The sequence below is a fragment of the Marmota monax genome, unplaced genomic scaffold (genome assembly GCF_021218885.2).
Source record: "Marmota monax isolate L192 unplaced genomic scaffold, Marmota_monax_Labrador192_F-V1.1 WCK01_AAM20220418_F8-fsc00183, whole genome shotgun sequence".
NCBI classification, from domain to species: Eukaryota; Metazoa; Chordata; class Mammalia; order Rodentia; family Sciuridae; genus Marmota; species Marmota monax.
Window position 1 is genome coordinate 1,436,963 of NW_026694841.1, and position 14,773 is coordinate 1,451,735.

At 49.7% G+C, this 14,773-nt stretch overlaps 1 protein-coding gene across 4 annotated transcripts in view; it reads left to right on the top strand.

The window, feature by feature from the left end:
* Positions 1-288: 288 nt before the first annotated feature.
* Positions 289-14,773, top strand: part of Eml1 (EMAP like 1) — a 118,432-nt gene continuing 103,947 nt past the window's right edge. For all 4 annotated transcript variants that reach the window (XM_046426286.2, XM_046426288.2, XM_046426287.2 and 1 more), the window contains exon 1: positions 289-439. In XM_046426286.2, the coding sequence (XP_046282242.1) occupies positions 373-439 (67 nt within the window). In that variant the 5' untranslated portion in view covers positions 289-372. The remainder of the gene's footprint in view (positions 440-14,773) is intronic.

Genomic DNA, 14,773 nt, shown 5'->3' on the forward strand with positions numbered 1-14,773 from the left:
CCGGCCAGTTGTCCGCGCTGGGTCCCGGAGCTGCGCACCGCGCGACGACAGCGCGTCCGCCGAGCGTGGGCAGGGTCCCGCGGCCCTGCTCGCGGCCTCGCCCTTTGTCCCCGGGAGGCCGCCCGCCGCTGCAGGGCCGGGCCGGGAGGCAGCCGCCGCGCCCGCCCGCCACGTCCCCGCGCCGCCGAGGCGCCCCCTGGCGGGCGGCGCGGGCAGCGCGGGCGGCGGCGGCGGGCCGGTTGCCATGGTGACCGGCGGCAGCCGCCGCCACAGCAGGGCCGGCCCCAGCGCCAGCGCCGCCGCGGCGCGGCTCGGCTCAGTGTGTGGGTGAGCGGCGGCCGGCCGGGAGCGGGCGCGGCCCGCGGCCTCAGCATGGAGGACGGCTTCTCGAGCTACAGCAGCCTGTACGACACGTCCTCGCTGCTCCAGTTCTGCAACGGTGAGGGCCGGCGGCGGGCGGCGCGCGGGGGCCAGGCCCGGCGGCCGTGGAGGCCGCTCGGGGGCCCCGCTCCAGCCGCCGCCGGCGCATTGTGCTGGGGCCGCGGGGCCGCGCTCGCCCCGGGCCCCGCGCACGCGGCCGGCGCTCGGACCCCGGCGGGAAGCGCGGGAGGCGGCGGGGAGGCCGGCGGCCCGGCCCGGCCCGGGGGGGAGCGGCGGCGCGGCCGCCCCGTTCCCCGGCGAGCAGCGCCCTGGACGCGGCGCCCGGCGGTCAGCCCCAGGCACCGGCCGACGCCCGGGATGCGCGGGTGTGCTGCAGAGGGACCCCGGGACCCGCCCCGGCCGCCCCACAGCCCCGCCGTTTCGCGCAGCCCGGAGCTTTTCAGCGCAAAGACTGCGAGGACTGGCTCCAGGGTGCTGCGTCTTATTTGGCGTACGGGATAATAGTTTTTTGTTGCATTTTTTTTTTTTTACAAGAAGGAAACATTCCTACCTGTGCATAGGGCATCGTGTAAACAAATATGAAATCCTGCATGCTTGGAAGAGTTCTTTCTGGTCTCATTAGCAGGGCTGAAACAGATTTTCACAGCACGCTGCATGTATTATCAGAACATGATGTGTGATAATTCATGCACAAAAGTTTACCACCTATTTTTTTACATGTTGGGGTTATTGCTTCATCAGAGGACCCCCAAAGTTTGTTAAAGGAAAAAAATGTGTATTTTGTAGAATATGCTTACATTGCAGTCGGGATAATTTTGAATTCTAGAGTCTTGAGCAACTGGAGAGATTTTTCATTGTAATTGTAGTCTAGGGAGACCTAACACCTGTTTGCAAACAAGAGGTATCACTGTAGCAGTAAAAAGTAGCCAGTGTGTTGATCCATCCTGTATACTGAGTTTCTTTTTTTTTTTTTCCCCCTCTCTCTCTCTGGTGAAATTTATCATCTTTTTCATGACAGTGTGTACTCAGACAGGTTTGCAGCTTGTGATTTTCATATGGCTGGGTAGAATGGATTTGGTACTGTTGCCACTGGGGTACTTGATAGTCCAGTGGTGGGATGCCAGCAGGTTGATTCCCTTCTTCAATTAATATATTGAGTAATTTCCTTAATTGACTTATGATTGATCATATCCAAATTACTATTTTTGATCTCCAAGATACATGTTTATGGTAGAATTCTCTTTGCCTTAATTGTAAAGGGCATGTGGCTGAAAATTACATGAAATGACTTCCAGCTATAAAGCCTTTCAAAAATTAGTATGTGGGCAGTAGTATCATTGACAGTTTGACTTGGATATGAAAGTGACTGTAGATATTTTTATTTGAGCAGTTGTTCGGGAGTCTGGTTATATGGTTCTTAAATAGAAATTCAGTCATGAAGTTGGCTTACACAAAGACTCATGAATGTTTTGGTTTTCTGCCTTTTCCTGTTAATTGCCAGCCTGGAGATATTGGTATGATATTTTACTGGTAATATGTCTAGAAGAAAGTAAAAACCAGCTCTTAAGCTTGGTGTTTTTTTTTTATTGGGTGAGGTACTGGGGATTGAACTCAGGGAAACTCCACCACTGAGCCACATCCCCAGCCCTATTTTGTATTTTATTTAGGGACAGGGTCTCACTGAGTTGCTTAGTGCCTTGCTTTTGCTGAGCCTGGCTTTGAACTCACGATCGATCCTCAGCCTGCCAGAGCTGCTGGGATTATAGGCGTGCCCTACCGCACCCAGTTTAAGCTTATTTTTAAACATGATGTGTTTTTAAACCAGCTTAAGAAAAATCACCTTACAATCAAACAATAAGATCAAACAAGATCAAATATTGTTGGGTGACTTTTTAAAGTTCTTATTAGCTCTGTATTGTGCATGGTGAGGTTTGCCTTAAGAATAAAGTTGAAGCAAGAGTAACCTTTGGAGCCCGGCACAGTGACGCACGCCTGTGATCCCAGTGGCTCAGGAGGCTGAGGCAGGAGGATGGTGAATTCAGAGTCAGCCTCAGCAACAGCAGGCACTTAGCAACTCAGTGAGACCCTGCCTCTAAATAAAATACAAAATAGGGCTGGAGATATGGCTCAGTGGTTGAGTGCCCCTGAGTTCAATCCTCAGTACCAAAAGGAAAAAAAAAAAAAAAAAGAATAGCCTTTGGGGCAAAATGTATGTTTAACTGATGACAACTTAGGAAATAGATGTTTTGATGTGAAATCATTCATTTTAAGAGGCTCTCATTAAGTGAAAATACAAATGAATACAATTCAGTTAATTACTATGTTGATTCAATTAACACAGTGCACCACAGAAACACAATTTACCAAGAACTAAATTGAACATTTGGATATTTCATTAGCTACTTTGGAAAAAAAAAATTCTTTTTAAAGTAGATTTACATTACAATGGCAGGACCATGTGGGATAATATGTGAACTCATACATTTTCATATGTTGAATGTGCTTCGTGGTTTTAATAGTGGCGGGAACTCAGGACTCAGAAGTCATCATTATACTGTATTAGCTTCAGAGAATGCAATCCGCCCTTATTATCTGCAAGACTTTATCAAGTGAGATAAAGACAAAAGAATGCATAAGTGAGAAGGGAGAAAGAAGAAAATGTGTTCTAATGAATGAAATTTCCCTCTTCCCTGTTCGCTCTTTTTCATGTTCTCTCTCCTACTTATTAGTTCTGGCTGCTAAACATAGACTTGTACAATCTCTGGCCTACCAACGAGGCTGCCCAGTCTTATCTTTCGGGAATCATCTCTCTCATTAAAGTAGAAAATGTGTGTATTGCTTTTTTTTCAAAGTATTTAAAATCTGTAGCGTGAGCTAGAAATCACAGACTTCTTTTTAATGCTGTAAAAAAAAAAAACTGCGGTAGTTTGAAAAGTGAACAATAGCTGTGTTTTACAAGCCAATTTGTGGTTTAGAAAACACCATCTTTCACTGTAGGTGTTCTTCAGAGTCCCCTGTGAGGCAATAACATTACCATCTTCCCTGTACATTTGAGGAAACTGAGGCACAGAGAGACCTTGGGAACTTTAAAAGAACCCACAGTCGGGGCTTGGGAAACGGTCTGGGGCTCTGTGCTTGTTTTACTGATGGTAGTTCTGTGGAGCTACTCTACTCACGTACCCTGAACTAGCGCACCCTTTCAGGAACACCCGTTTGCTCTCAGAGTTGTGGGAGTTGGAAGATCCTTCTCACCCCAGGAGAAGCCCTGGCACCCGGTGGCATCGCGTCCCACCATGCCCTACTCAGCCCCTGCAGCCGCCCATCTGCTTTCCGGCTCTGTGCATCCTGGCATTTCTCGTAGGTGGAATCCTACGACGTTCCGTCTCCACTGCTGGCTTCTTTCTCCCAGCGCGTCCATGCAGGCTGGGTGCCCTTTCTTTTTATGGCCATTGAGGTCTTGTCCTGTGGGTAACATGCTATTCCTTCACTGGCTGGTGCACGTTGGGTTTTTCCCCTCACTTTTTCACTATTGTGAATGATGCACCATGAAATTCACACACATATTTTTAATTAATGTGTTATAATCATACATAATAGTGAGATTTCTTATGCTGTATTCTTACTTGCACACAATTTGGTCCATCTCATTTCCCTTTCCTTTCCCCTTCCCCTGACAGGCTTGCTCTGATTTACTGAGCTCCTATTATTATTATTATTATTTTAATCAGTGCATTATAATTGAAGGTAAAAGCACATCCATCGTGGTATATACGCACATGGACATCGTGGGGTGTGGTGGACTTGGTTCCCCAAGGCTTCCTGTGCCACCCTCCTCCTCCCTCTCTATACCAGCCACAGACACACATCTTTTTTTTTTTTTTTTGGTACAGGGGCTTGAACCCAGAGCACTTAACCACTGAGCCACATCCCCAGCCCTTTTCTATGACCCTATAGAAACAGGGTCTCACTAAATTGCTCAGGGCCTCGCTAAGTTGCTGAGGCTGGCTTTGAACTTGCAATCCTCCTGCCTCAGCCTCCTAAGCTGCTGGGATTACACACAGACACATCTTGAGTGGATGTACGTGTTTGTCTTGAGCTGATACCTAGGAGTGCAACTGCTGGGTCACGTGGTCACTGTTTTTTTTTTAACGTTTTGAGGAATTGATCTGAAGTGTTGAAATCTAAATATCCAGCTCTTTCTATGACCCTTGCTGATAAAAGAATGGGAATTAAGAAAATGGATGACAGAGGGGAAGAAGTGAGGGCAAAGAACAAATGTGGCTGCTCTGTTTCTATGTCCTTTGGATACCTTGGCTGTCACAGCCAGTTGTGCCAGCGCACATCCCTGCCCATCCTTGCTATGGGTTTCTCAGGAGTGAGAACGTCCTCTCATTGCGTGCTTCACAGTCTTAGGTCTTTGAGCGGGTTCTTCAGAGTTGATGACTTGGGGACGCGGCTGGCCAGCAAAGGGAGGGAAGCTGCTCTGGCCAGGTGGGAGCCTCGGTCCCCGTGCCCGCCCCACGACTCGGGAGCTCACTACCTCCCTGCCTAGTCCATTCCTTCTTAGAACATTTAGACTGTCATTTCTGGTATGGAGTCAAAATTTGGCCCCCAGCTTTCCCTGAGGGTCTGGAGGGAAGAGTTTTCAGCTCCTTCTGTGTTACCGGGTCATCACTGTTGGAAGACAGTCCCGATGCTCCTTCTGAGTCTTCTTTTGGCTGAACATCACCATTAAAAAATTACTCAAAACTAGGAATTTTAGACCCTTAATCATCCTGGTTTGCCTCCTCTACTCCTGTTTCATTTTTGTTTGTGTCCATTTTCAAATACAGTGAACGTGGTATTCCACAGCAGAGCACCATCCTCTCCTCTCAAGTCCTCCTTCTAATAATGCAGCCTAAGGTCATGTTCGCTCCTTTGCTGGCCACATTCCCGTTATTACCTCTTGCTGATGTTCACCTAAGTTCTTATCTGTTTTACAGGTACTATGGCCAAGTCCTTTTTTTTCTTTGTTTCAATAACTGTGTGTGTGTGTGTGTGTGAGAGAGAGAGAGGGGTGGAGTTTCCTCCAGCAGGCAGAGCTCTCTCAGATTAAACCCAGTATCATCTGTGTTTAAAGATGGTGATCGTCTAAATAATCCCAGGACTCAGAAAATGTATCTAGTGTTACAACAACGTGGAAGTCGATCATCCTCGTAAGCGTCTGGTCCTGGCTTGCTGCCTTTTCTCCATCCCTCCAGAGCCTGGAGGAGGTGTCCTCTATTCCCCGCTCTCCCCGCGGGGTGCTGCTTAGGAGCCACTCAGACCAACTCACTCTACCTGCCTGGCACATTTTGAAGGGGCTCTAATAATCTTTGAACTACTGTAGTTAGTTTCTCTAGTTTGGAAATGGAAGAGTGTTTTAATTTTCATCTTTCTGTTATGGGAAATAAGATCCCCTTTTCCATCATCCTAAACTCCTCTGACATCTATAGTATTGGTGACGGTCTCTTAACTGACAACGGTAGACTTTTCAAGTTGGCAAATACTTGGATTTCACCCAGGACCCAGTGCTCCTGGGAGGGCATTATGTGGACTCCACAACACGAAGTGTTCTCAGCCCTCTTTTGCATGCTCATGGGTGACAGAGTACTGACTTTAGCATTCTGTGATAGCTCAATCAAAGGGAAACGCCTCCATAGAAAAGTGCAAAGCAAGCGCCCTGCTAAGCGAGAATTGCTAATTGGTGCGCTCGGCCCTCCGCCCAGCAAGGAATTTATTTTATAGCCAAACCACAAGCATTTATGACATTACAAACAAACTCATATTTCTTGGTGGAAAATGCACAAAACTCTGCTTTAAAAGTAGTCATTAATTGGTCATTGTTAATATCTGGAAAAGTGGAAGTGTTTTCATACACTCTCTTAAAAAATAAGAGTGGAGGGTGGAGGACGGAGGAGAAGAGAGAATTGACTCTTGGTTTCTAGTTCTGCAGTCCTTATGCCATAAAGCTTGCTCGCAGCGTGGAAGTGGCGTTCACGGGCAGGCCCCGGAGAGTGGGAAGCGTGCGGTAGGCTGAGCGCTCAGGCCAGGCGGCTGCTCCAGGCTCTGAAATCACTGGTATTTTGTGCTGCTTCCTTTGGGAAAAATTATTATTCATCTCTAAAGCCCTGGCTTATTCACAGAGGGGTTCTAGTATTAGCAAAACGTTTTAAATGCCTTTGGAAACATTGCTAATAAAAACGAAAAGCGGCTGTGAAGTCCCCTGCTGTGTGGTCGCCATCCATCCATTGCCCAGCCCTCCTGCTCCCTGGGTGTCGGACAGTTCTGCTTATTTTCATGGGGCCTAGGTCTTGCGGGGAGACTTTAGTCTTGAGCAGGAGCAAGTGCCATCCTCTGTGGCTTGCTTTTAACAAACAGCTGTTTGAAAGAGTTTTTCTGTGAAGTGCTGGACTCACCGTGGAATTGAGCGTTAGGCAGACACTTCCAGTTCCGGTCCACGGGCTCCTTTACTGGCCAACGCTGGAGGTGTGGGAACCCACGTGTCTGCTGAGTAGCCATGTGTGAAAGTGCAGCTTTCTGGAAAATGTTTAAACTCTGTCTTAGTGACACCCCAACCCCCAATGATGAGGCACACCTGACTGCAGAGCGCATGGCACCCGAGGGCAGGATGCTGGGCACGGAGCTGCCCACAGTGGGAATGACAGGAGGCCTCCTGGCGGAACGCTGTGCTGTTGAAGGGAGGGGAACCAGAGGCCAGGTCCAGTGACGCTCACCCTCAGGGTCGATTCTTCCTTGAAGTGTGGCCCTTCACTCTGCATACTCCGCAGGGTGGGAACCACCTCCTGAACTGCAGTCATTCCCACCAACAGCCTCGCAGGGACGGTGGGCAGCACAGGTCAAGACAGCGAGGCTGGAGGTACGTCGGCAGGTGTGCATCAGGAGGACCTCAGGTCACTTTGGCACATTCTGCCCATTTTTGGTGAATACCCACAACAGGCTGAGGCAATTACAAGTGTTAAAAATGTGGTCTGTGCTAGAAACAGTGGGCTCCTCTTCCCCACTCACATTTCAGTTGGTCCAGTGGATTCTGCCTCCCAAATACCTGACCATCCATCCCACCTGCTTTAGCTTGGACCCCAGCAGTTCTCGTCCAGAGTTTGATTTGGTTGTAGTAGTGGCCCCAAGCTGGTCTTTCTGCCTCCAGTTTCCACAGTTATTTATGCCAAGAGGGATAGACTGTGCTCGGCAGCCCAGGGGGCCATGGTGGCTGTCATCGGCCTTGGACTGGGGCTCTGTCAGGGCTACTTCCCAAGGGAGGTGAAGGGGCCATCCTCCAGCCCTCTTGCTGCAGGCAGGTGGGTGAGGCTAAGGATGTTCCAGACCCAGGGAAGCTTGCCCTCCGTTGGTGGAAGAACCTGCTGGGAACTGAAGGATAGTCGTATGTGGTAAAGGAAAGCAAAGCCAGGTGGCCAGGAGGATGGCGTGGGACTTTGAGACTCTGCTAAGGAGCTTGGTCTTGTTGCTAGGAGCAGGGAGAGTGTCGGGGACAATGTTGAGGCATGGGTGACTTGATGAGAGTTTCAGGATTTTTTTGTGTGTATAGGGGAGAGATGGGGTCTTGCTACATTGCCTAGGCTGGCCTTCAACTCCTGGGTTCAAACAGTCCTTCCAGCCCATCCTCCCGAGTAGCTGGGACTACGGGTTCCTGCCTCTGCACCTGGTTAGGTTTTCAGATTTAAAATCACTGTCCCTGCAGCAGGGAGGGTGGACTGGAAGAGCAGACCAGGGTGGAGGAGGGCATTAGGTTGTCACCCAGGAGAGCCTTGGTAATTACGTGGGAGGGGTGAGAGCAAGGCTCAGGAGATACTTGCAGGCAATGTCACCTGGACTTGGCTTAGGGGATGGAGGGGGAGGAACCAAGGACAATCCTAGGCCCCACCTCCTCTAGCCAGGGCAGAGCCCAGGCCGGTGAGAGATAGGGGATAGGTGGTGGGTGGGTGGTGGGTTCAGTGTGGGGCATGAGGGCCCTGTGGGACGTGCCGCTGAGGTGCTGAGCAGCTGTGGGTGCAGGGCCTGGAGCCTGGGAGGCATCTGGGCTGAAACTGACAGGTATTTGTCAGCTGTCAGCACAGAGACAGAACTTGAACCCGTGGGCATGGCTGAGCTTGACGCTGAGTGCTCCTCCGGGCAGATCTGGTCCAGTGCCTTCCACTCACCTCTCTCCATCTTTGGCACCCAAGGCCCTTCAGGGTGTGGCCTATGGCTCCTGGCCCCTTTGGGCTCTCTCACCTGCCAGGGCCCAGCCAGTGGGGTCAGGTGCCCTGCCTTAGACTATATGCTCCTTCCAGGCTGTTTCCTGGGGTCATCTTTGGGCCTTTGCCCCTTGGCAGTGCCAGGCCCAGGGTGGGTTTCCTGATGAATGTCCATGGGGTCAACTCAGAGATCAGCTAATTGATCTTCCAGGGCCTCCTCAAATACACACACCAGCCCCGGGCCTCCCATATGATACGTGTACAAGAGGAAAAGCTCTCGCCTTGACTTCCTTGACATCATGTGTATGTTTGTGCGTGGCCTGTCACACATGTTACATCTGCATGTCTGCATGCACGTATGTGCACCTGTACACATGAGGCATGTGACACCTAGCTCTCTCCTCCTCCAAGAACCACTATACTTGGGTGCTCAGAGAGAAGGCATCCCAGACCTGCGATCTCCAAGGCTAACCCCCACCTGAGTGCAGGCTGACAAGGGCTGAGCCCGACGCCTCAGGACTGTCCTGTGCCATCAGTTCACAGTGCCTCTAGCTGGACACTGTCACTTGAATCACTAAGTAGAAACATTTGGGGAAAGCATTTGGTGGTTTGACAGTCTTAGCACACATTATTTTAAGCTAAAGTAATTGACACAATGAAGTAGTTCTTGGCAAACCCAGCACTTTTGACAGTAAAAAGGATTTGACTTAAATCGCCCCCAAAAAGTTACGTACGTAACAAGAGTCTTACATTCTTAGAAAAATATGCTCCAGTTAAGAAATGACTGAATGGAATTAGGGCTTTCTTGTGCCTCAGTGTTATTAAATATTTTAGCTCCAATTGTAGACGCAAACATGGTGAAAAACCTTAGAGTAGGAAGCATCCTGGAAACCTTGGGAGGGGACCTCCTGAGAGCTTTCTGCTCCAGAGTCACTTGTGTTGCTGACCCATCCTGTGCTTGAAGCCTGGCGGCCACTCCCCAGAGATCATTGTAGCCATAATAACAATGATGATCTGTTAGCAGCTCCCCCAGATCAGCCCTTAGAAAGTAATTAAGCAGGGCTGCCCACACCTCTCTGCTCTCAAAGTCTAAAATTTGATTTGGTGTGTGATTTCTTTGTCTTTCTTGAGAGTGATCTTTTATCTAGTCGATGTAATTTAATTATGTAAAAGTATGTGTTCCCATTGCATCTTTTACTTAATCATATCTCACACCACAGAATTATCTCCCAGCCCGCCAGCGCTTGTGCTTTTTGAAAGTAGGCACCGCGTCACATTCAGCTTAATTTCCCCATCGCCAGGCATCGTGAGTAAGTGTGTGAGCGTGTGTGTTACAAGAGACGAAAACCCTGCTGACGTGCCCTCCTGGGCATTTGCCAGACACTGCAGTGTGTCTCACCTGGTCCTCGCTACACCCACCCCTGCACAGTGGGCACTATCCTTGCCTCTGTTGTGGCTGATGAGGAAACAGAGGCTCAGCATTCTCAGTACCAAGTTGCAGGCGGCTGGTGCATTGAAGAGCAGGGATGTGCGCCGTGCATTGCAGCGTGAGTCCAGGGCATGCTAAGGAGTCCCCAGGTGGGAATGCTGGTGGGCATGAGAGGGGCGAAGGGGCTGGCTCAAGTCTGCCCTTGGTCTCTGGGAGAGGCTGCTGCACGTCACCTGGGTTTGATTGCCTGTCCCCCTCTGGGGGGTCTGGAGCAAGCTTCTCTGTTGCTATGCTTTGGATGTGGTTCGGTGTGTGCCCCAAGGGTCCTGTGTTGACAAGCAATCCTGGGATGTTTAGGGAGGTGACTGGGTTGGGTAAGTAGGGGAGTTCCCTGATTGACCCTCCTGGTTGTGTAAGAAGAGGACTGTGTGATGCCCTGCACAGGAAGACCACCCCCAGCTGTGGCCCTCCACCTCAGACCTCCTGTCACCATGGGCCTGGTCTGTGCTGTTCTTCTTGCAACAGGAAATGGACCAAGGCAGTGTGTTCACTGGTCTCTTTCAGATCACACTTCGGCAACTCTTCACTATGGAAACCTCATTTGTCTCTGAACTGCCCCAAGTCCCACAGAGTGCAGCCCCTAGGACACGACCCCAGGATGTGGGTAGACCTGGGTGCCACTGCACCTGCGTTGCTAACCTAGTGCCCTGGGATCCAGCCCCCAAGGGACATACTTTTGAGTGAGTGTGAGCCATTTCCCAGTGGAATGTTAAATGGGAATTTCCATCTGGTCACCGCCTGCCTAGGAAGCTATCAGGTTCTGGCCAGGTGTGGCTTGCTCGAGGTCCCCGACGGCCAGCCCCAGCACTGCAATTCGAAGGGAAGGAGCCCAGCTGCAGACCCACAGTTGATGAAAGCACTCTGTCACTGTTGGCAGTTTGTACCTTCAGTTTTTCTTTAACCTTGTTCTGTTTACTTACTTTCTTGCTTTCTCTGTAAGAGAGAAAAGATCAACTTGTGGTAAAGCACAGCGTGCAGTTTAGCACCCTGCCCATGTTCAAGTGCACAGCTCAGTGGTGTTGAGTTCGTTCTTAACATGACTGACCACAGAACTCCCTCTATCATCCCAGCCCAAGCCTTATTCTCACGTTGTCCTCGGAATTTGGCCACTCAAGGGTCTCCTGTAAGTGCCACTTACAGTGTTCCTCTTTTTGCAAGTGGCTTACTTCACTCTCAGAAGTAAAACAATAATATCATGAAGTTATAGAATCCCAAATTGAACAACATCTAGCTACAAGCATAGGCCGGGTGCCCAGAGAGGGCCAGTTATCTGAGCATTCAGGCCATCGGAACTGTGGGTGCCCTGTCCCTACCCGGCGCTGGGTGCACCACCACAGTCCTGCTCAGCCTATGTGGGGTGAGCATCTCACCTCTGGAATCAGAGCAGTGAAAAGCTTGCTCTTCCCCTGAGCCAGGGCCAGTGCAAGGCCACACTCCAGAAGGGCAGTGTGGAGCCCTGGGACTTGGGCCCCAAGCCCAACACGCCTTCCCACTGTGTAACAGCCAGAAAAGCTGCTCTGACAGGCAGAGTGGCGGCGGGCGTCTGAGCTCCCAGGGTGGGGGAGCTGGAACGAGATCTCAGAGCAGTGTAGAGAAATGATGAGGGGCATATGTTTGCTGAAGAAATTCCATGACATATGCCTGCTCATCACCAGTAACATGCATTCTCTCTCCACGAGCTAAGAATCTAAGAAAGGAAACAGCAGATGTAGGACCCAGGATATAGGGAGGATCTGGACTGGAGTCCTGGAATATTTCTGAGTTGTTTTTTTTTTTTTTTTTGAGATTGTTTTTGCACATTGGGCATAATTCACTGACATGAGCGTTTGATTGGAGCTTCTCATTTGCAGGACCATTTAAAAAGATAAGCAGGCAGAAGCTGCACATGTCCAAAATGAATAAGTAATTCTTGAGAATTAGCAAAAAAGATGATGTTTGTTCCTTTCAGGATTCTTTGTAATCTACCACAAATTACTCCCCAGAGGTTGGGAGCATGGGCGTTGGAGAGAGGAGATCTGGGTTCCCGTCCTGGTTTTGCATTTGCAGTAATGACTGGACCTGAATCAACTGCATATTATCTCCTGGCCTCAGGTTCCTCAGGTGGACTAAAGGGAGGTGGTCCTGAGCCCTGAACAAGGTGGCTACATAGTCCAGGCAGAAGCAGTTGTACCTCACATTGGGCAATTTGAGGGGCATTTAATAAAGAGGCTGTTAGGGAGGCTCAAGTGGGTGTGTACTGAGCCACGGGGCTGGAGTAGTGCCTGTGACTGGTGCAGAAGGTAGAGTTCTAGCGAGGGGAGCAGTTACCAGTTACCAGACCAGATTCAGCCAGGGCTGCAAGGACAGGACCTCCAAACAGGAGCTGTGACCAGCCAACCCACAGTGGCCCCACATGGAGAAGCTGGGGAATCTGGACCTGACCTTGGTCTCTTCTCCCATCTGCTGGGACAGTGCCCCATTGGGCACACCCCTGGTGTTATGGTTTAGATGTGAGGTGTCCCTAAAAGCTCATGTGTGGGACAATGCAAGACAGTTCAGAGGAGAAATGATTGGGTTGTGAGAGTCTTTAACCCAATCAGTGAATTAATCCCAACTGTGTGGTAGCTGAAGTGGTGGGGTGTGGCTGGAGGAGGAGGGCATGGGGATGTGGCTTTGGGGTATATATTGTATCTGGCAAGTGGAGACCTCTCTCTGCTTCCTGATCACCATGTAAGCTGCTTCCCTCTGCCACACTCTTCCGCCACGCTGTTCCAGCCCTGAGGAATGGAGCCGGCTATCTGTGAACCAAGATCTCTGAAACTGTGAGCCCTCAAATAAACTTATCCTCCCTTAAAATTGTTCTGGTTAGGTCCTTTAGCAGCGAAAAAGGTAACTAAAATGGAAATTGGTACCAAGAGGGGGGGTCATTGCTGTTTCTAACCTGACCATGAGGTTCAGAAGCTTTTTGCGCTTTTTGGAATTTTTGGGAGGAATTTTGAGATGCTTGGCAGTGCAAGCTGGAAATGCTTTAGGTTGTTGTATGGAGATTAGTGGCTGATTCTGGTGGGAACTCAGGAGACCAGAATGCCAATAGAACTCTGAACAGTGAGGACGGCACTTAAGAGTGTTCAGAGGAAAAGGAGGACACTATTGGTAACTGGACTAGAGGCCACTTGTGTTATGTTCTGACTGAGAAATTATCTGCATTTTGCCTGTGTCCTGAGACTTTCTGTGAGGCTGATTTTAAAAGTGATGAACTTCTTAATCTTAATCTGGTGGAAGAAATTTCTAGGCAGTATAGCATTCGGCCGGTGCCATGGATATTGCTGGTGGCTTTTAGTCAAATTTATTGTAATATTCAGGAGCAGAAAGCAGAGCAGAAATATTTAGAAAACTATGGACTTGAAAGGCCAGAGTAAAACTAGGGCCGAGGAAGCTGCAGTTGTTAAAGACATTACTGCCACTAAAGAAATACCAAAGACTTTGCCCAGAGACAGTAGGAAAGATGGCTTGAGGGAATCTCAGGAGCTGGCAAGGCTACACCCATCTAAAGCTCCAGGGAGTAAAGGTGAAAATTCTCTTGACAGTGGGAGGCACCTTCTTGCACAGGGGGCCTAGGAAGTTTTTTCAACATGCTCAGAGGCTGCTGCAGTCATGATCCCTGAAGGCTGGGCTACTGCTCGAGATGGCGACAGACCTTGGTGTCAACCATGTGGTGCTGGTTCTGCAGGCATGCAGGATGCTGGAGTTAGGGGTTCATGGAGGCTTCCACCAAGATTCTAAAGGAAGGCCTGGGAGGCCAGGCAGAGGGCAGCAGGGTCGGAGTCCCTGCGGGGACCCCCCGAGAAAGCTAAATGTGGAGATGTGAGGAGGAAGCTGAAGCTGCAGTGGAGACCCTTGAAATTAAGAAATGCCAATAATGTGGGACATTGTTCTAGGAAAGCTATAGGAATTGAGCAGAGACAAGTGAACAGAAAGGCCACTTGGACTGCAACCAACAAGGCCACAGGGGTGGAGCTACATGGGTCCATTGGAGCTACAGGACTTGTTTGCACAGCTGGGTTTCAGTCTTGCTTTGGTCCAATCCCTTCTTTCTATGCCCCTAATTTTGTGAATGGAAGTGTTTACTTTGCACCATTATATATTGGATGCTTGTAAATTGCTTTTAATTTTACAGAGCTCGCAGTGCAAGATTGTCTTGAGCCTCAGAGAAGACTTTGGACTTGAACTTTGAGCATTTTGCATTGTGAGATGGTTGTGAGCTTTTGGGGGCCAAGGGCAGAATGTTATGGTTTGGATGTGAGGTGTCCCCCAAAAGCTCCTGTGTGAGACAATGCAAGAAAGTATAGAGGAGAAATGATTGGGTTGTGAGAGTCTTAATCCAATCAGTGAACTAATCCCTAGATAGGGAGTAACTGAGTGGTAGCTGAAGTGGTGGGTGTGGCTGGAGGAGGTGGGAATTGGGGGCGTGGCTTTGGGATGTATATTTGTATCTGGCAAAATAGAGTCTCTCTCTCTGCTTCCTGATCCCCATGTTAGCTGCTTCCCTCTTCCACATACTCCCCCATGATGTTCATCCTCACCTCGAGCCTCAAGGAATGGAGCCTGCTGTCTATGGATGGAGACTCTGAAACTGTGAGCCTCTGAATGAACCTTTTCTCTCTACAATTGCGCTGGTTGTGTCATTTAG